Below are 14,321 nucleotides of genomic sequence, written 5' to 3' on the forward strand. Positions count from 1 at the left end.
GATTTATATGCTTTATTTTACACATAATTATACGTTAGAAATGAAAACATATTTATTATTTGAAAAGTAGAGTTATTATATAAACATATTAAATAAATAAGTTTTCACACAAAATTAATAGATAATAGAAAATTATAATTATAAAAACTGAAAATTATAAAATAATTTAATTTATCTACCTTAAAAATGATTTATATGTTTTATTTTACAATAACATGTCAAAAATGAAGATTATTTATATAAAATACTAAGTAAAAACTAAAATAGAGTGTGTATATATTATAGAGTGCCAGTATTGTTGATTGTAATATTTCTCTTCATAAAGTGTGCACTTCTCATGTGTTTATACCTTAATCATAGATAATTCAACTTTAGATTTAGTATTATTAATGTATTTATGTGATTTGTATGTGTTTTTCAAAGCGTATTGATATTCGTATGCGTATTTGAGCTATACTCAATTCGATGCATTGTTCTTTGATTAGAATATTTTAGTTAAGAGCATTCTGAGTAACATGAACTATGCCGATATGCCGCAAATCAAATAGATTGCTCACAACAGTTAGACTACACCTGAATAACAAACATTTTGCCCACAAGAGATAAACTACAAGTGAATAACAAGAAAGACAAAATATTAGCCCCCATTACATATAAAAGAGAATTAGTGAATGAGATTATCACTTGGCAGTTTGAGATTCAATTGAAATGTTACTTAGTGGCCAAGGCCTGAAGCCTCTCTCTAGCATCTTCTCAACCTCCTCGAATTGCAACCCTTTGGTCTCTGGTACAACAAAGTAGATGAGCAATAATGCGACACAAGAGACCAAAGCAAAAAGCAGAAATGTTGCAGATGAACCAAGAACCTCAGTTAAAGATAGGAACGTCATGCTCACTATGAGGTTTGAAACCCAGTTAGCTACTGCTGCCATCCCCCCACAAAGTCCTCTATATCTCAAAGGATATATCTCTGAATTCACAATCCAGGGAGCTGTTCCCATCCCAGGTGAGTAGCAGATAATGTATAATCCTAAGCCAAACAAGGCCAACATCCCAAAGCTGCTTGGACAGCCTCTAGCAAACCATTCACGATGCTCCCCATGGCATGCACTTTTCGTAGTTGGATTTGAGGCCAGGCATGCACCAGGAAATTGCTGAATAAAGAGAAACACACACACACAAAGAAAAAAAGATTCATCTTAATTTAGTATATAATCAATTAACTGAATCAAATTGAAACACAAATTAATTAAAAACAATTTGAAGGGAAAATACCCTTCCTGTTTCCAGTGGCCAATCATGAGAAAGAAATTGAACATGTTGAATAGTTGGTCAAGTCTCAAAGCTGTGGTTTCAGGTTTGAGGTTTCTATACTTTCTGTTGCTAAACCCAAAATACATAAACTCACTAGAATTTTGGTAGAATATTCCAAGCACCCAAAAGCAAAAGAAAACAAAGACAGAATTATTTACACTCTACTTACTGGTCCTCCAAAACTAAAATTTTCAAAGCACCACAGAAACTTGAAACAGTATTCGATCTGGAGTTTTAAATAGAAAAGATGGTTACCTTGTTGGCTCCATTGGCGCAAAATCCACACTCAGACGATGCTTTCAAGCATGTCATGCAGGTCCAAGATGATGCATCCTGTGCTGTCATATAACTTGGACAGGTAGTGTTCCCACCAAAGTGCAAGGATTCTGGTTTGCTAATCTCAGGTGCAAGACGAGCAGCTTCATCAAACACCGCGAATAATAGAAAAAGACAAAGTATTATTCCAATCATACTGATGAGGAGCAGCCTCCTCCTCCCAAATCTATCAACAGAGAACATACTAATAATGGAACCAATAGCATTGAGACCAGAAGTGATTAGAGAGAGTGCAAGGGCCAGACTGTTTGAAGCATATCCAGCCAACTGAACTATGGTGGGGCTGTAATACATGACTGTATTGATCCCAACAAACTGCTGAGCAACTTGACACAAAATACCGGCATAAAGCCCTCTGCGGACAACCTTGTTACTCCATGCCTTTCCTATTTTATTGAAAATGCTACCTCCACCTATCTCACCTTCTTCTGCTATTTCTGTTTCAACTGATAACCTTAGGGCCTCCATTTCTTTTACAACCTCCTCAGGCGGATATATTTTCTCCAAAACAGACCTGGCTTCTTCTTTCTTATTCTGATCAATGGATATTTAGAACCCATGTTAGCAAACTGATGGATAAAAATCATGTTAATAGTTTTCAACACATTCAAACAAATTAACAAATCAATACAATTTGAACAAATGCAAAAGTGTGTTGGTCTCATGAAAGCATTTTCATCCAGTTAGAGGTTTGCACTACACCATTCAAGTCAATCAAGTAAGGGATTTCTCCATTAATTAACCAATACTTGGGAGTTGGGACTTGGGACCCCCAGCTAGTTGATCAGCTAGGCCCAACCAACTGAAGAAGTAACTGCATTAACAGAATTTGAAAGGCAACTGGAAATCCGGCCTTCCAAACTTGAGAAAGAGAAATGGGCATGAAAAATAAGCATCTATGTGCATAGAGAAACATTCAGTAATAACCTCTCTGTAAAGCCACCTAGGGGACTCTGGAAGTGACAACATCAGAACAAACTGAATGGCAGCTGGAAATCCAGCTACTCCAAGCATCCACCGCCAGGTACCGCGCACCTGCAGGGAATTCCATTAGATAACCATTATCCAAGATTCCATCATCAATATAGATGGAGAAGATATATAAACAAAAAAGAACAACACCACTGAAGCAAAAAGTGCACCTGTGTGAAGGCAAGATTGATTAGATATGACAAAAATTGACCTCCCGTAATGAGTAGTCCATTCAGGCTAACGAGGGCACCTCTAATTCTAGCTGGTGAAGCTTCTGAAATATAGAGAGGTGCAGTCATGGATGCCATTCCAACTCCCAACCCCACAAATATCCTTCCAAGAATTATCACCCCAGGTTGTGGAGCCAAGCCCATTATGATTGAACCCAAAAAGAACAAAACATCAGCAACCAAAATTGATATCCTCCTGCCAAACGCATCATTGATCCATCCACCAATTGCAGCACCAACTATGGCTCCTGCTACAGCCATACTCACAATGGTTTCCTGCCCAATAATATCACAAGAAATAAGGATGCCATAAAAAGGGGACAACTCTATCAATGCATATTTGACATTTGGAGGATAAATAGAAAGAAGCTCACCTGTAGCACTGTGCTCCTATCAACAGATTTAAAATCATCACGAATGTAAAGAAGTGCACCAGATATGACTCCTACAAGCCAACAACAAAAACTTAACAAAATCTGACACCTTTTTATGGCATTCCTTCATCATCTACAGATAATTAAACGGATTGGTTTAAAACAATGAAAAAGGAAACGATAATATAGGCCCGACTTCACATGCCTTCAAGTAACAGGGTGTTGCATAACACGAGTCTAGTCCTCCCCCATAACACCAAAGCATCAATGATGCGTTCAGACAAAGCAGGTTGATTGATACGGAGATACCTGTGTCATATCCAAAGAGGAGTCCTCCGATTCCAGCTGACGCAGCAAGACGTAAAACATAAGGTTGTTTCTGGATAGACGTCCAGAACTCTGTGAATTCTGTTTTGTCGGGTTTGTGAACACCACCCTCCATTGAATGCGAATGGTGACAACTACCTTAATCTATATATCCTGCCAAAATAAACATGGGAAGATTTACATATTGAAATCAAGAAAACCTGTAAGAGTGAAGGGTTGATTTGATGCAGGCATGCAGTTATCTCAAACCCCATTTACTAATTAGTCCAAACTGTTTGTTCTTTGATCACTTGATCATATTAAAAACTGGTCATAACCGTAACTCATTTTACCACTTAAAGGTTTTGAGTTAAGCATCTAAAAAAAGAAAAATGCTAACAGAGGGTATCTCATTTTTTCAGAGTGCTAATCTACAAATAGCACCGTCAGGCTGGCATTAGAAAGAATTAGTGTTTATTGTTGTAAGAGAGAGAAGAGTGAAAAAAAAAAAAAAAACGAAAACCGTCTTCTGGGTGTAATCATCTTATTAGTTATAAAGAAAAAATGAAATATCAAGATCAAACATATTTCTATTAAGAGGTGTTTTTCTTTAAAAGTTGCTTTTTAGAGACAACTTGAAGAATATCTCAAATAATACCCATCGAGCAAAGAAGTTTCTGTTTTCATCGATCTAAAATCTTTTTTCCACCAATTATCAAGAGAAGAAGAAGAAGAAGAAGAAGAAGAAGAAGGATTTTTAATAAATTAATTGATTAAGTATTATAATCCAACTAAAGTATAAGTAAAAAATTATAAATAAAAGAAAATAAGAAAATGAAAAAAAATAGAAACTTTTTATTTCTCAAGGTTTAATTAAATTCGAGCTATTTATAGTTAACAAAGAACTGCCAAGGTTTCTTGAACAAAAAAAGAAAAAAAACCTTCTTTATGAGATTCTCCTTCTAAGGATTCTTATATAACTGCATGATTTTTGTTGTAATTATGGAACTGTCTAACGAGTTCCTACTTTTTTCAAAGACAGAAATGGAAGAAACAAAGAAGATTTTCTTTCTAATGCGAAAAGTTTTTTTTTTTTTTTATAATGGGATAGTCACTGAAAATCTTGATTACATGACATCACTGATCATCGTATTGGATACTCCTATGACATTAAACGAGTCGTACATGCCCAGATCAACATATTCATGGAAATAGCGAGTGATGTTTTCCAAGCATTTACAGAACAAAAAATAAGAAAAGAAAAAGAAAGAAGAGCAGAGAGTGGGACTGACCTGCAGATCTGTCTGTTGATGGTTGCTTCTTCTTCTTCTTCTTCTTCCCTGTTCCCTGCTTTAAATAGGGAAAGAAGACGTTTACGAGGAGAAAGAAAGATTTGTTTCCTATTCGCTATAAATTTAAGCTTATCGGAATAAGATTCCGAATGAGGTGGGTGATGTTAGTTTGCTTTCTTAATTAAAGCAAATTAAATTCGATCGGGTAGTTAATGGTTAGTATACATTTAGACAAATTTGCTGTTCTGGAAAGTTTCAATAATAGCTGCATAGTGTTTTCGTTGGAAAGTGATATGAACTTCCTGAAAACGTGTAACAACTTACAAGGATGGAAATCGGGATTGTTCCTTTGATGATGAGAATTGAGAACGAGAGAGAAGAAGAAGAAGAAGAAGAAGAAGAGTAGGTAATAATATCCGGATTGAATGCATGGGAATACGGGCTCAATAAGTGATTTTATTCCTTTCAATGGGTGCGCGCATTCTACGATAACGAGACCCCCAGTCAACTCCTGCAAAATAGGCGAATCTTAAACTCTTGATTACAGTTACAGAAACAGACCGGATAAATCACTATTCATATCATCATTTCATGTAGATTTGTTCAACGAAAAGAGAATTTCCAATCAACCGGACGACCTCGGCCTTAGTCCTTGGCAAAAATTAAAGAAAAATTAATAAGACGTGGGTTCCCACTTCCCAGTCAAGTTCCCAGTCAAGCAGTTCCGCTGTGATCCAAGTCAGAATTCAACCTTCCAAAACCATGAAAACAAGAAAAATATCAAATTAAAACAGGCCGGATATTCACTATAATATATCTAACATATTTTAATTAATGTAAAATGTAAATAGTTCTAATATTCTGCTTAAAAAAGTTCATTCAATCCATTTTACGTTAGTTTGTTCAGACCTCAGAAGAGAAATACCAGACGAACGAAATATATATTTTATGCTATACCCATGATAAACATCTAGCATATCTTGTACAGAAATCCTTGCACACATGAAATAAAAAACAACATTAATTTTTGAACTTTAATTTCTTCTGAAAAGTAAGCCAAGCATGCATGTATGATACGTATTCATCATCTTCTTTGAGCAGTGATGTCGTCATTCATTACACATAAAATAAAGAAAAGTGTACTAGCTTGCCATTGATATACAAGATCGATCAAGGTAAGTCCATGCGATATCTAGTTTGTTTTTGATCAGAAAGTTTAGAATTCTGAAGTTATCTTCTGGTTGGTTGTCCAAGCATTACTGCTGGCAATACTTTGAAAGTTGTGCCAACCTTTTTATGATCCTGATCAGCTGCTGAAGCCTGAAGTTTGGCAATTGGCATCCATATATGGTTGAATTAGAAGGTTGGTATGGTTCAACTTCAACGGCCTACCTGGCTTCCGGCATGGGGCGCATGGCTTCCATATCTTCTTGTTTATGACACCAACAAAATACCCTAAATTAAACAAAGGCAACGTAGGCCCTTGGGGAATCCCAATTGGATTTGATGTTCATTCCTGTCTACTTGTCTATGCCGTACGTGTGTCTCTGCGATATCATGTCTTTAGGTTTTGGGTATCATACTCGAAAAAGATAAAAAGGTAGCTAGAAAAAAAGTGCAAAGACTTAAAACATAACTTGAAAAATATGCTTTTCCGGTAAAGGTATAGGTGCATTATAAAATTTTTATTATAATTTTTCAATTTCATTTCCTTATTTTTTGTATACATTAAATTTCATATGAAATTTTATATGGGATAAAATTTTAAGAATTTTCTTTTTTAATTTGTTATGTTGTTTTTTCAAAATTTCCTTCATAAAAAGAAAATTGTGTCAACCCAGCCGATGGGTGCAACAGCTATATGGACAGCACTACCCCATTGTACCTCTATTTTAAATTTCATTACAAACCTACAACAATTTAAAATTTAAAACACCCTCATCTATAATATCCACTTTTCGACATCAATTCCAAACTTGCACCTACCCCAACTGTACCTACAGCTAAGATTAGACTGAACAATAAAAACCCTTAATTTCTTTACCCATTAAATGTCAAATTATCATAGCTGAATGAATGAGTCATTGGGCAAGTAGAAGATCCTCTCCTCACAGGGCACTATTCACATGAGCCATACATCACATTGCAGCCACATATTGGGAACATATTTCCTATAATCCTAGTTGTATATTATCATTCATTGGGAGATGTTTCTAATACACAACTAAGAGGTGCAAAATATAGATATTCTATCACCGGCCTACAAAGGATTCACACTGCCCTCAATTCCAAGATCACATCAGCGCCACACAGGCACCCCACATGCACATCTCAGTGTGCATTGAAAACATCCATCTCCCATACTAGTCATCAGGAGATGTTTCCAATACACCGGTGGGATGTGCTGTAGTGTTACGGTTCAGCACAGGCTTAGCCTTGCCTACGCTTGGCAGGCTTACGTTAGGGACATGCCCGTCATTTTCGCCTGTAAGATTTTTGGGAGAACTGATGTCATCTTCAGGCAGACCACCAGAAGCTTAACGTACTCTTTGAGGAGGGGTGGTCGACCTCCTTGGGTGCCTAACCTTGGCACTCCTAGACCTTCATCCCCTTGCGGGGCGGCCCTGGTTAACGGCTAGCATGGCTACCAGGGTTCCTCATGGGCGCACACTTGCTCATGGGGACAGTGTTGGACCGGCACTGCGCTACCGATACTCAAGGGAGGCTTGGCATGCGGGCCTGGCTCAAGCATGTCCCTTCACTTCGCCAGCCCCTTGCCCAAGCTGAGTGAGCTACCCCGTTGCCCTTAGCGCACGGGTGTGTTCCGGCCCAAGCGGTTGCCTATCATCATGGCACACAGGTGCCTGTCATCATCGGCATACAGGAGACCCTTCACATCGGTGCCAAGTCACCTTATCGGCGCATGGTCGCCTTCCATGATGGTTGTCCCCCTTTAGCACGTAAGCGGCGCCTCCCATGGACCGGTCTGAGCCAGGAGAGTGCCCCGGCCATTGGACTTGAGGTCATGATCCAGTGCTACTGACGTTGGTGGAGCCATCCCATCGGGCAACTCCTAGCCTCTACGCGCAGAAAGGCTTGTCCTGGCCGGCCTTGGCCAGGACGCCGCACGGGTTTCTTCCGCTGCAGAACTACCCCCGTGACAGTTGGTATCAGAGCAAGTTGGCTAATTGCAACAGCAGTTGGTTTTCAGCAGATTAGCCCAGATCCAGTTGAAGCGGTCATTTCGACAAGCAGCATTTTGTGGGGTGCGGTCCCTAGTCACCTCCACCCAGGATCGAGCAGAATTCAAATCAGGCCTGGCAAGAGGCCATTTCATAGTTCGTGTCCCCATTCCAATGACACTAAAACAGCTTCCCTTGCGGTTGCAGACGCTTTGGTTGTTGTCCTCATGCGGTGGCAGACGCGTGAGCCTTGATAGGAATGTGGGTACACTACCTGAGCAGATTGTTTATCAGGCCTATCAAGAGGCCATTCAATGTTCGCGTTCCCATTCCAATGACCCTAAAACAGCTTCCCTTGCGGGTGCAGACGCATTGGTTGTGTCCTCATGCGGGGGCAGACGCGTGGGCCTTGTTAGGAATGCGGTTACGCTAGCCGTTGGAGCATGGCGGCCCTACACCGGCAAAGTTTTAGGTGGACATGCTCAGTTTTCAGGTTGAACACTTGCAGTAGTAGAAGCTTATCTTAAGGCGAGTGCATGTTCGGCAACTCATGGGTAAAAGTTTCCACACTCGCGTTTGAAGCGGTCAGGTCTCCTTGAGGCAGCAGCAGTGGGGCCCCCTCGGAGTGAAGATGTAGCCCGAGTCGGCGTGGCGAAGCGTAGTTTCGAGGGCCCAGAGAGCATAAGCCATGGCTAGGTTTGAGTAACCCGCGCAGGGCGAGGTGAAGTCGGCAGGCCAGCATGGTGAAAGGGTACCCGTGTCATCGCCAACATGAGGAGTAGACCTATCAACGTGTTCGGTAGCATCACAGAAAAGCTACCATGAAGACGGTTGAGCCTTGAGGTAAGATGATACATGGGGCGGACCTCCGCGAAGCACCACACACATTTCTTCGAGGGCCCTTCTTTCACAGTCAACGGCATAGCCATTGCGCGGTTTGAGTAACCTCGACACCGGGGGTGAAGTCCAGGCAGGCCGGCATGGTGAAATGGTTCCGTCCCCATAAATGGACACCAATATAGGCAAGACCCGGGTTGGCCAGGCGAGCCCTGAACTGGCAGAAGAGTGGATGGCGCGGGACTCAAACGCCCATTCACGGAAGGAGTCATTGTCGAGGACGACAATGAATTGAGTGGGGGAGCCTGTTACGGTTCAGCACAGGCTTAGCCTTGCCTACGCTTGGCAGGCTTACGTTAGGGACATGCCCGTCATTTTCGCCTGTAAGATTTTTGGGAGAACTGATGTCATCTTCAGGCAGACCACCAGAAGCTTAACGTACTCTTTGAGGAGGGGTGGTCGACCTCCTTGGGTGCCTAACCTTGGCACTCCTAGACCTTCATCCCCTTGCGGGGCGGCCCTGGTTAACGGCTAGCATGGCTACCAGGGTTCCTCATGGGCGCACACTTGCTCATGGGGACAGTGTTGGACCGGCACTGCGCTACCGATACTCAAGGGAGGCTTGGCATGCGGGCCTGGCTCAAGCATGTCCCTTCACTTCGCCAGCCCCTTGCCCAAGCTGAGTGAGCTACCCCGTTGCCCTTAGCGCACGGGTGTGTTCCGGCCCAAGCGGTTGCCTATCATCATGGCACACAGGTGCCTGTCATCATCGGCATACAGGAGACCCTTCACATCGGTGCCAAGTCACCTTATCGGCGCATGGTCGCCTTCCATGATGGTTGTCCCCCTTTAGCACGTAAGCGGCGCCTCCCATGGACCGGTCTGAGCCAGGAGAGTGCCCCGGCCATTGGACTTGAGGTCATGATCCAGTGCTACTGACGTTGGTGGAGCCATCCCATCGGGCACTCCTAGCCTCTACGCGCAGAAAGGCTTGTCCTGGCCGGCCTTGGCCAGGACGCCGCACGGGTTTCTTCCGCTGCAGAACTACCCCCGTGACAGTAGGGCGTTATGAAGCCAACAAAAGTGGCAAGTGGCAACAATAAGTGTTATTGAAACTCCCCTTTACTTTATGTCATTTTTCTTGTACTTATCCCGACTTTTTGGAGCTTCTAGAGACCCCTCTTAGAGGGTATTTATTTTCTAAGACTTACCTTCCGTCGAGTCATCGTTATTAGTGTTCATAAAATAAGTTGTCCACATAAGCAATTAACCATTTAAAATAACCAAACAAACCTTTTGCAGCCAGTCCATCTTTCTGTCATTTTTTTCTGTGACAAAATTGCCCTTTAACATTCTTTTCTACCCGGTTTTCTCAAAATAAGTGTGGTTTCTAATTCTCAGAAGCCTCATGTTTCAGCTCTTCAGAAAGGCCATTTGTAGTAATAGAAGGAGTTCGTTTCTAAATCCCTCGCAATGTAGTATAATGGGTTGAATGCCAAAATGTAAATAAGGATCATATAGAGCATGAAGAATCGATGGGGCCATGGTTTGCCTCTACTGTGTTTGCTTGCACTAAAACAACATGGAAAACATTATTCCATATATAACACTGTTCTTTAGGAGGAATAAGCAATGTGGCCAACCATATTGAATTCACATCTGAGCCCCACAGCACATCCCAATGACAATAAGTATGGGAAATGTTCTCAATGCATGCCGAGATGTGCATGTGGGGCATTTGTGGGGCATCCTCAGTGGGGAGTGGGGCACAGACATGAACTCGACCATATTCATCCAAATTGTTGATAATAATCGGATGATGTGGCATTTTGTAGAGATAGCAAAAGGGTTGGAAGTACTTCAACCTCAGTTTGGAAAGAGTACAAATACAAATATGTTCAGTGCAAAACTTTACATACAGTACTGCTTTTAAACCTTGTATTTGCACTGTACATGTTTGTATTTGCACTTTTCCAAACGGAACCTCAGGCTTAGTTTGGAAGGAGTACAAATGCAAATATGTAAAGTGCAAAACCTTATATTTTGTATAATTTTCTATGTATTTGCACAGTACATATTTGTATTTGTATTCTCTCCAAACTAAGCCTCAGGAACAAAATTAAAGACAAAAAAGGACAAAAATCCAGGAGGGTGTTGGGTAAATTGAAGCTGCAATGCAGTATACAAAGCCAAACTCCTTCTTCTTTCCTTTCTCTTGTTCTTCTTTTTCTATCTTCATCTCTACAGCGGAACCAAAGCCCTCTCTTTCTCTCGTCACTATGGGCATTCGTTGATGTTTTTGCAACATTTAATTGACCTGCTTCTTCTCTACTATAAGTTTCAAATGCTGTATATATTATCTAGTTCAATTGTCGGGAGGAAGGAGACAATGATCACTGCTTCCCCCAACCTCCTTATAGGGAGTTTTGGAGGGGTAATATAGAAATTTGCAAAAACCATTAATCTTTTAATGTTAAATCTCTCACATGGGTCTATGGAGATTTGAAAAGGTATATTTAAGAGAAATGGGAGAAAAACAAAGCGGAGTTATAGAAATTTGCAAAACCAAAAATCATTTAACCGTAAATCTCTTGCATGGGGCCCATGGAGGTTTTGGAAAGCAGAAAGGGTATGCTTAAGGGGGTGTTCTTTTTTGGGATTTTGAGAGGGGGGGAAGTTGGTCAATGGGATTTTGGTCCCATTGACCAAGAATCCCATATTCTTTTTTCATATTTATGTTGGGACTGGGGAAAGTTTATTTTCCTGGGTATCACACCCGAGTAAGTGATACCCATCTCCTAAGTGGATAAATAACTTTCCCACCTAGGGGGAAGGTTGCCAATACTTGAATGGGACAAAAATACCCCTTTTAATAATAGATTTTTATGGTTAAAATGGTCATTGCCTTGTTTACCTAGAAAATAAAAGAACATGGGTAAATGCACTTACCCGAGTAAGTATTTCCCAGGAAAAACTTATCCAAATAATTGCATTTACCCGAGTAAATAACTTACCAAAAAACGAACGGAACCTAAGAGAAATGAAAAAAAAATGAAAGGGATTTATTGATGATAATAATCCTTTTTGTCAATCCGATTTGAAAATATAATTTCAAATAAGACATGATCCAATGAACCAGTATCATATTCCACCAAAAAGGTATTTAGTCAATGCCCGTTTCCCACTGACCAAGATGTCATGTTCTTTTTTTATATTTATGTTGGGGCCAGGGAAAGTTTATTTTCCTGGGTATCACACCCGAGTAAGTAATACCCATCTCCTAGGTGGATAAATAACTTTTCCACCTAGGGGGAAGGTTGCCAACACTTGAATGGGACAAAAATGCCCCTTTTAATAATAGATTTTTATGGCTAAAATGGTCATTGCCTTGTTTACCTAGAAAATAAAAGAACATGGATAAGTGCACTTATCCAAGTATTTCCCACGAAAAACTTACCCAAATAATTACATTTACCTGAATAAATAACTTACTAAAAAACAAATGGAACCTAAGAGAATTGAAAAAAAAAATGAAAGGGATTTATTGATGATAATAATCTTTTTTGTCAATTCAATTTGGAAATATAATTTCAAATAAGACATGATCCAATGAACAGTGTCATATTCCACCAAAAAGGAATTTAGTCAAAGCCCGTTTGGCATCATGCCTTCCACTTTTCAGGATTATATTCAAATAGAATTGACAAAAAAGGTTAATCAATAAATCGCCTTCACTTTTTTACATTTCTCTTACATACTTTTTCATAAAATTGGTAAACAATGGCATTTTCCTTGGCCAATAGTATTCAAACCAACAAATCCAATCAATATTAAGAAAAATAAAAACCATAAATATTTGTCAAGAATGGGATTCGAACCCATGCCCTTTCGGACTAGTACCTGAAACTAGCGCCTTAGACCAACTCGGCCATCTTGACTTTTGATAGTCTAAATAGCACCACAAGTTTTTCTCCTGGTAAGGAAATTTAAATGCTGTCAACATGCACAATGAAACCAAGCATAAATTTATAGGGGGAACTCCAACGTTGGGTCGTGTGCTTGCGTAGTTGACAATTTCCTTCTATCAGTCATTGGCCTTACATGTTTTCCATCTTGAAAATAGGTAAAAATGGTTATTATTCTTATTGTTACTAATCCAAATTAGGCATACATCTCTCAATTCATAATATAGATGTGTGGTTGCAATTCACAGCTAGTAAAGAGTGGGTAGAAAAAGTGAGTAGAAAATCTTGTTTGTATTGTCACATCGTGGACTATCAAATTCAAATTGGGACCCAAACTCAATAAGGTCAGTGGATGACTTCCTTAATGAAGATCACTTGAATATGAGCGAGCATGATTTTAAAATTAATAACTCTTTAAAAATTATGATTTGGAGAAAGATCGGATTCAATCCTTACAAAAACATGTTCATACGATCCTCACAGTCAGTTGTAACTGTGTTAGAAATATCTCCATATTTAAATGTTCTTATTTATGGAGAGATATTTCTAATACACAGCTACAAATGGCTGTGAGGATAGTATGTGCACAATCTCACAACTGAATCCGAGTTAGTCTGGAACACACCGAGACTACTGAATATTCTTGTTGCTGCTGCCAATATTGTTAGTGTTGGAGGGACGGATGTTCATTATTTCTTTCGTATCTACCACTAAAGCATAGACAAATGAAGCAAAAGCAACACAAACTACATGGGCCCGGGAATTGTGAATTGAATTGTCCACTCCACTTCTTGCTTTGATGATGGGCAAAAGCAAAACCACCCAAATTAGGGCTATCAATGCATGGGCTGAGTTTATCAGGTAGAACCTAACCAATCGATCCAATTATGTTGGTTCTGGTTATTAGGTTATATGATTTGTGTTCCTATCAAATAAAACCGTTCCCTATCGAGTCAGACCTAATACTTTGACATCTATACCCCAGCCCAAATAAGTCATTTGATTAGAGGTACAAGTTAGATAGGCTGGGTTGGGTTTAAGCTCAACCCAAGCCCAGTCTTAAAAATTGAATTTTAAGGCCTAAGCCCAAGGTTACAATTTGAGCCCAGCCCACACTGAAATTCAATGAATCAGGATTGGGCTCGGGCTTAGGACTAGGTTAGGTTCAGGTTGGTTAATTAACCCACACTAATCAGGTTACATGTATCAGAAATCTGTATTGGGCTTATCCCTACTTCTCCGCATATACAATCGGATTAACCCAAGGCTTGGGTTAGGATAAGTTCAGATCGGTTCAAGCTACTTTAGGCTGGATCCTAGCCCGGAAAATGAAATGCCAAAACTTTTATATCCAAGCCCATATCTTGCAAAATTGCGAGCTGAATCGGGCGGGTTCTGATTGGACCCGCCAAAATTGCACCCTTATAACTACCCAATCAATCGGGTCAATCAGATGAGGCCAGGTCAAACATCACCAGTACAAAGTACTAACCAGTAACCACTGAGCGGGTAG

General features: G+C 40.1%; 1 protein-coding gene and 1 non-coding gene across 5 annotated transcripts; both read right to left on the bottom strand.

The window, feature by feature from the left end:
- Positions 1-531: 531 nt before the first annotated feature.
- LOC104606577 (inositol transporter 4-like) lies at positions 532-5,866 on the bottom strand. 4 transcript variants are annotated; one of them, XM_088894671.1, is made up of 8 exons: positions 5,463-5,866; positions 4,825-5,335; positions 3,536-3,706; positions 3,227-3,297; positions 2,793-3,128; positions 2,578-2,685; positions 1,570-2,184; positions 532-1,154 (listed from the first exon to the last, which is right to left on the bottom strand). In XM_088894671.1, exons 3-8 carry the CDS (start codon positions 3,666-3,668, stop codon positions 681-683), a joined length of 1,737 nt encoding a protein of 578 aa, XP_088750797.1. In that variant the 5' UTR covers positions 3,669-3,706; positions 4,825-5,335; positions 5,463-5,866; the 3' UTR covers positions 532-680. The 4 variants fall into 4 exon arrangements, with proteins under 4 accessions (XP_088750797.1, XP_088750798.1, XP_088750799.1 ...); XM_088894672.1 differs by having other exon boundaries at positions 4,825-4,879; positions 5,149-5,866; XM_088894673.1 differs by having other exon boundaries at positions 4,825-4,882; positions 5,149-5,866.
- Positions 5,867-12,700: 6,834 nt separating this feature from the next.
- Positions 12,701-12,781, bottom strand: TRNAL-CAG (transfer RNA leucine (anticodon CAG)). The gene has a single exon. It is a non-coding gene; the product is annotated as a tRNA-Leu (tRNA).
- Positions 12,782-14,321: the final 1,540 nt, after the last annotated feature.

Source organism: Nelumbo nucifera, chromosome 1 (assembly GCF_055504915.1).
Source record: "Nelumbo nucifera cultivar China Antique chromosome 1, China Antique-T2T, whole genome shotgun sequence".
NCBI classification, from domain to species: domain Eukaryota; kingdom Viridiplantae; phylum Streptophyta; class Magnoliopsida; order Proteales; family Nelumbonaceae; genus Nelumbo; species Nelumbo nucifera.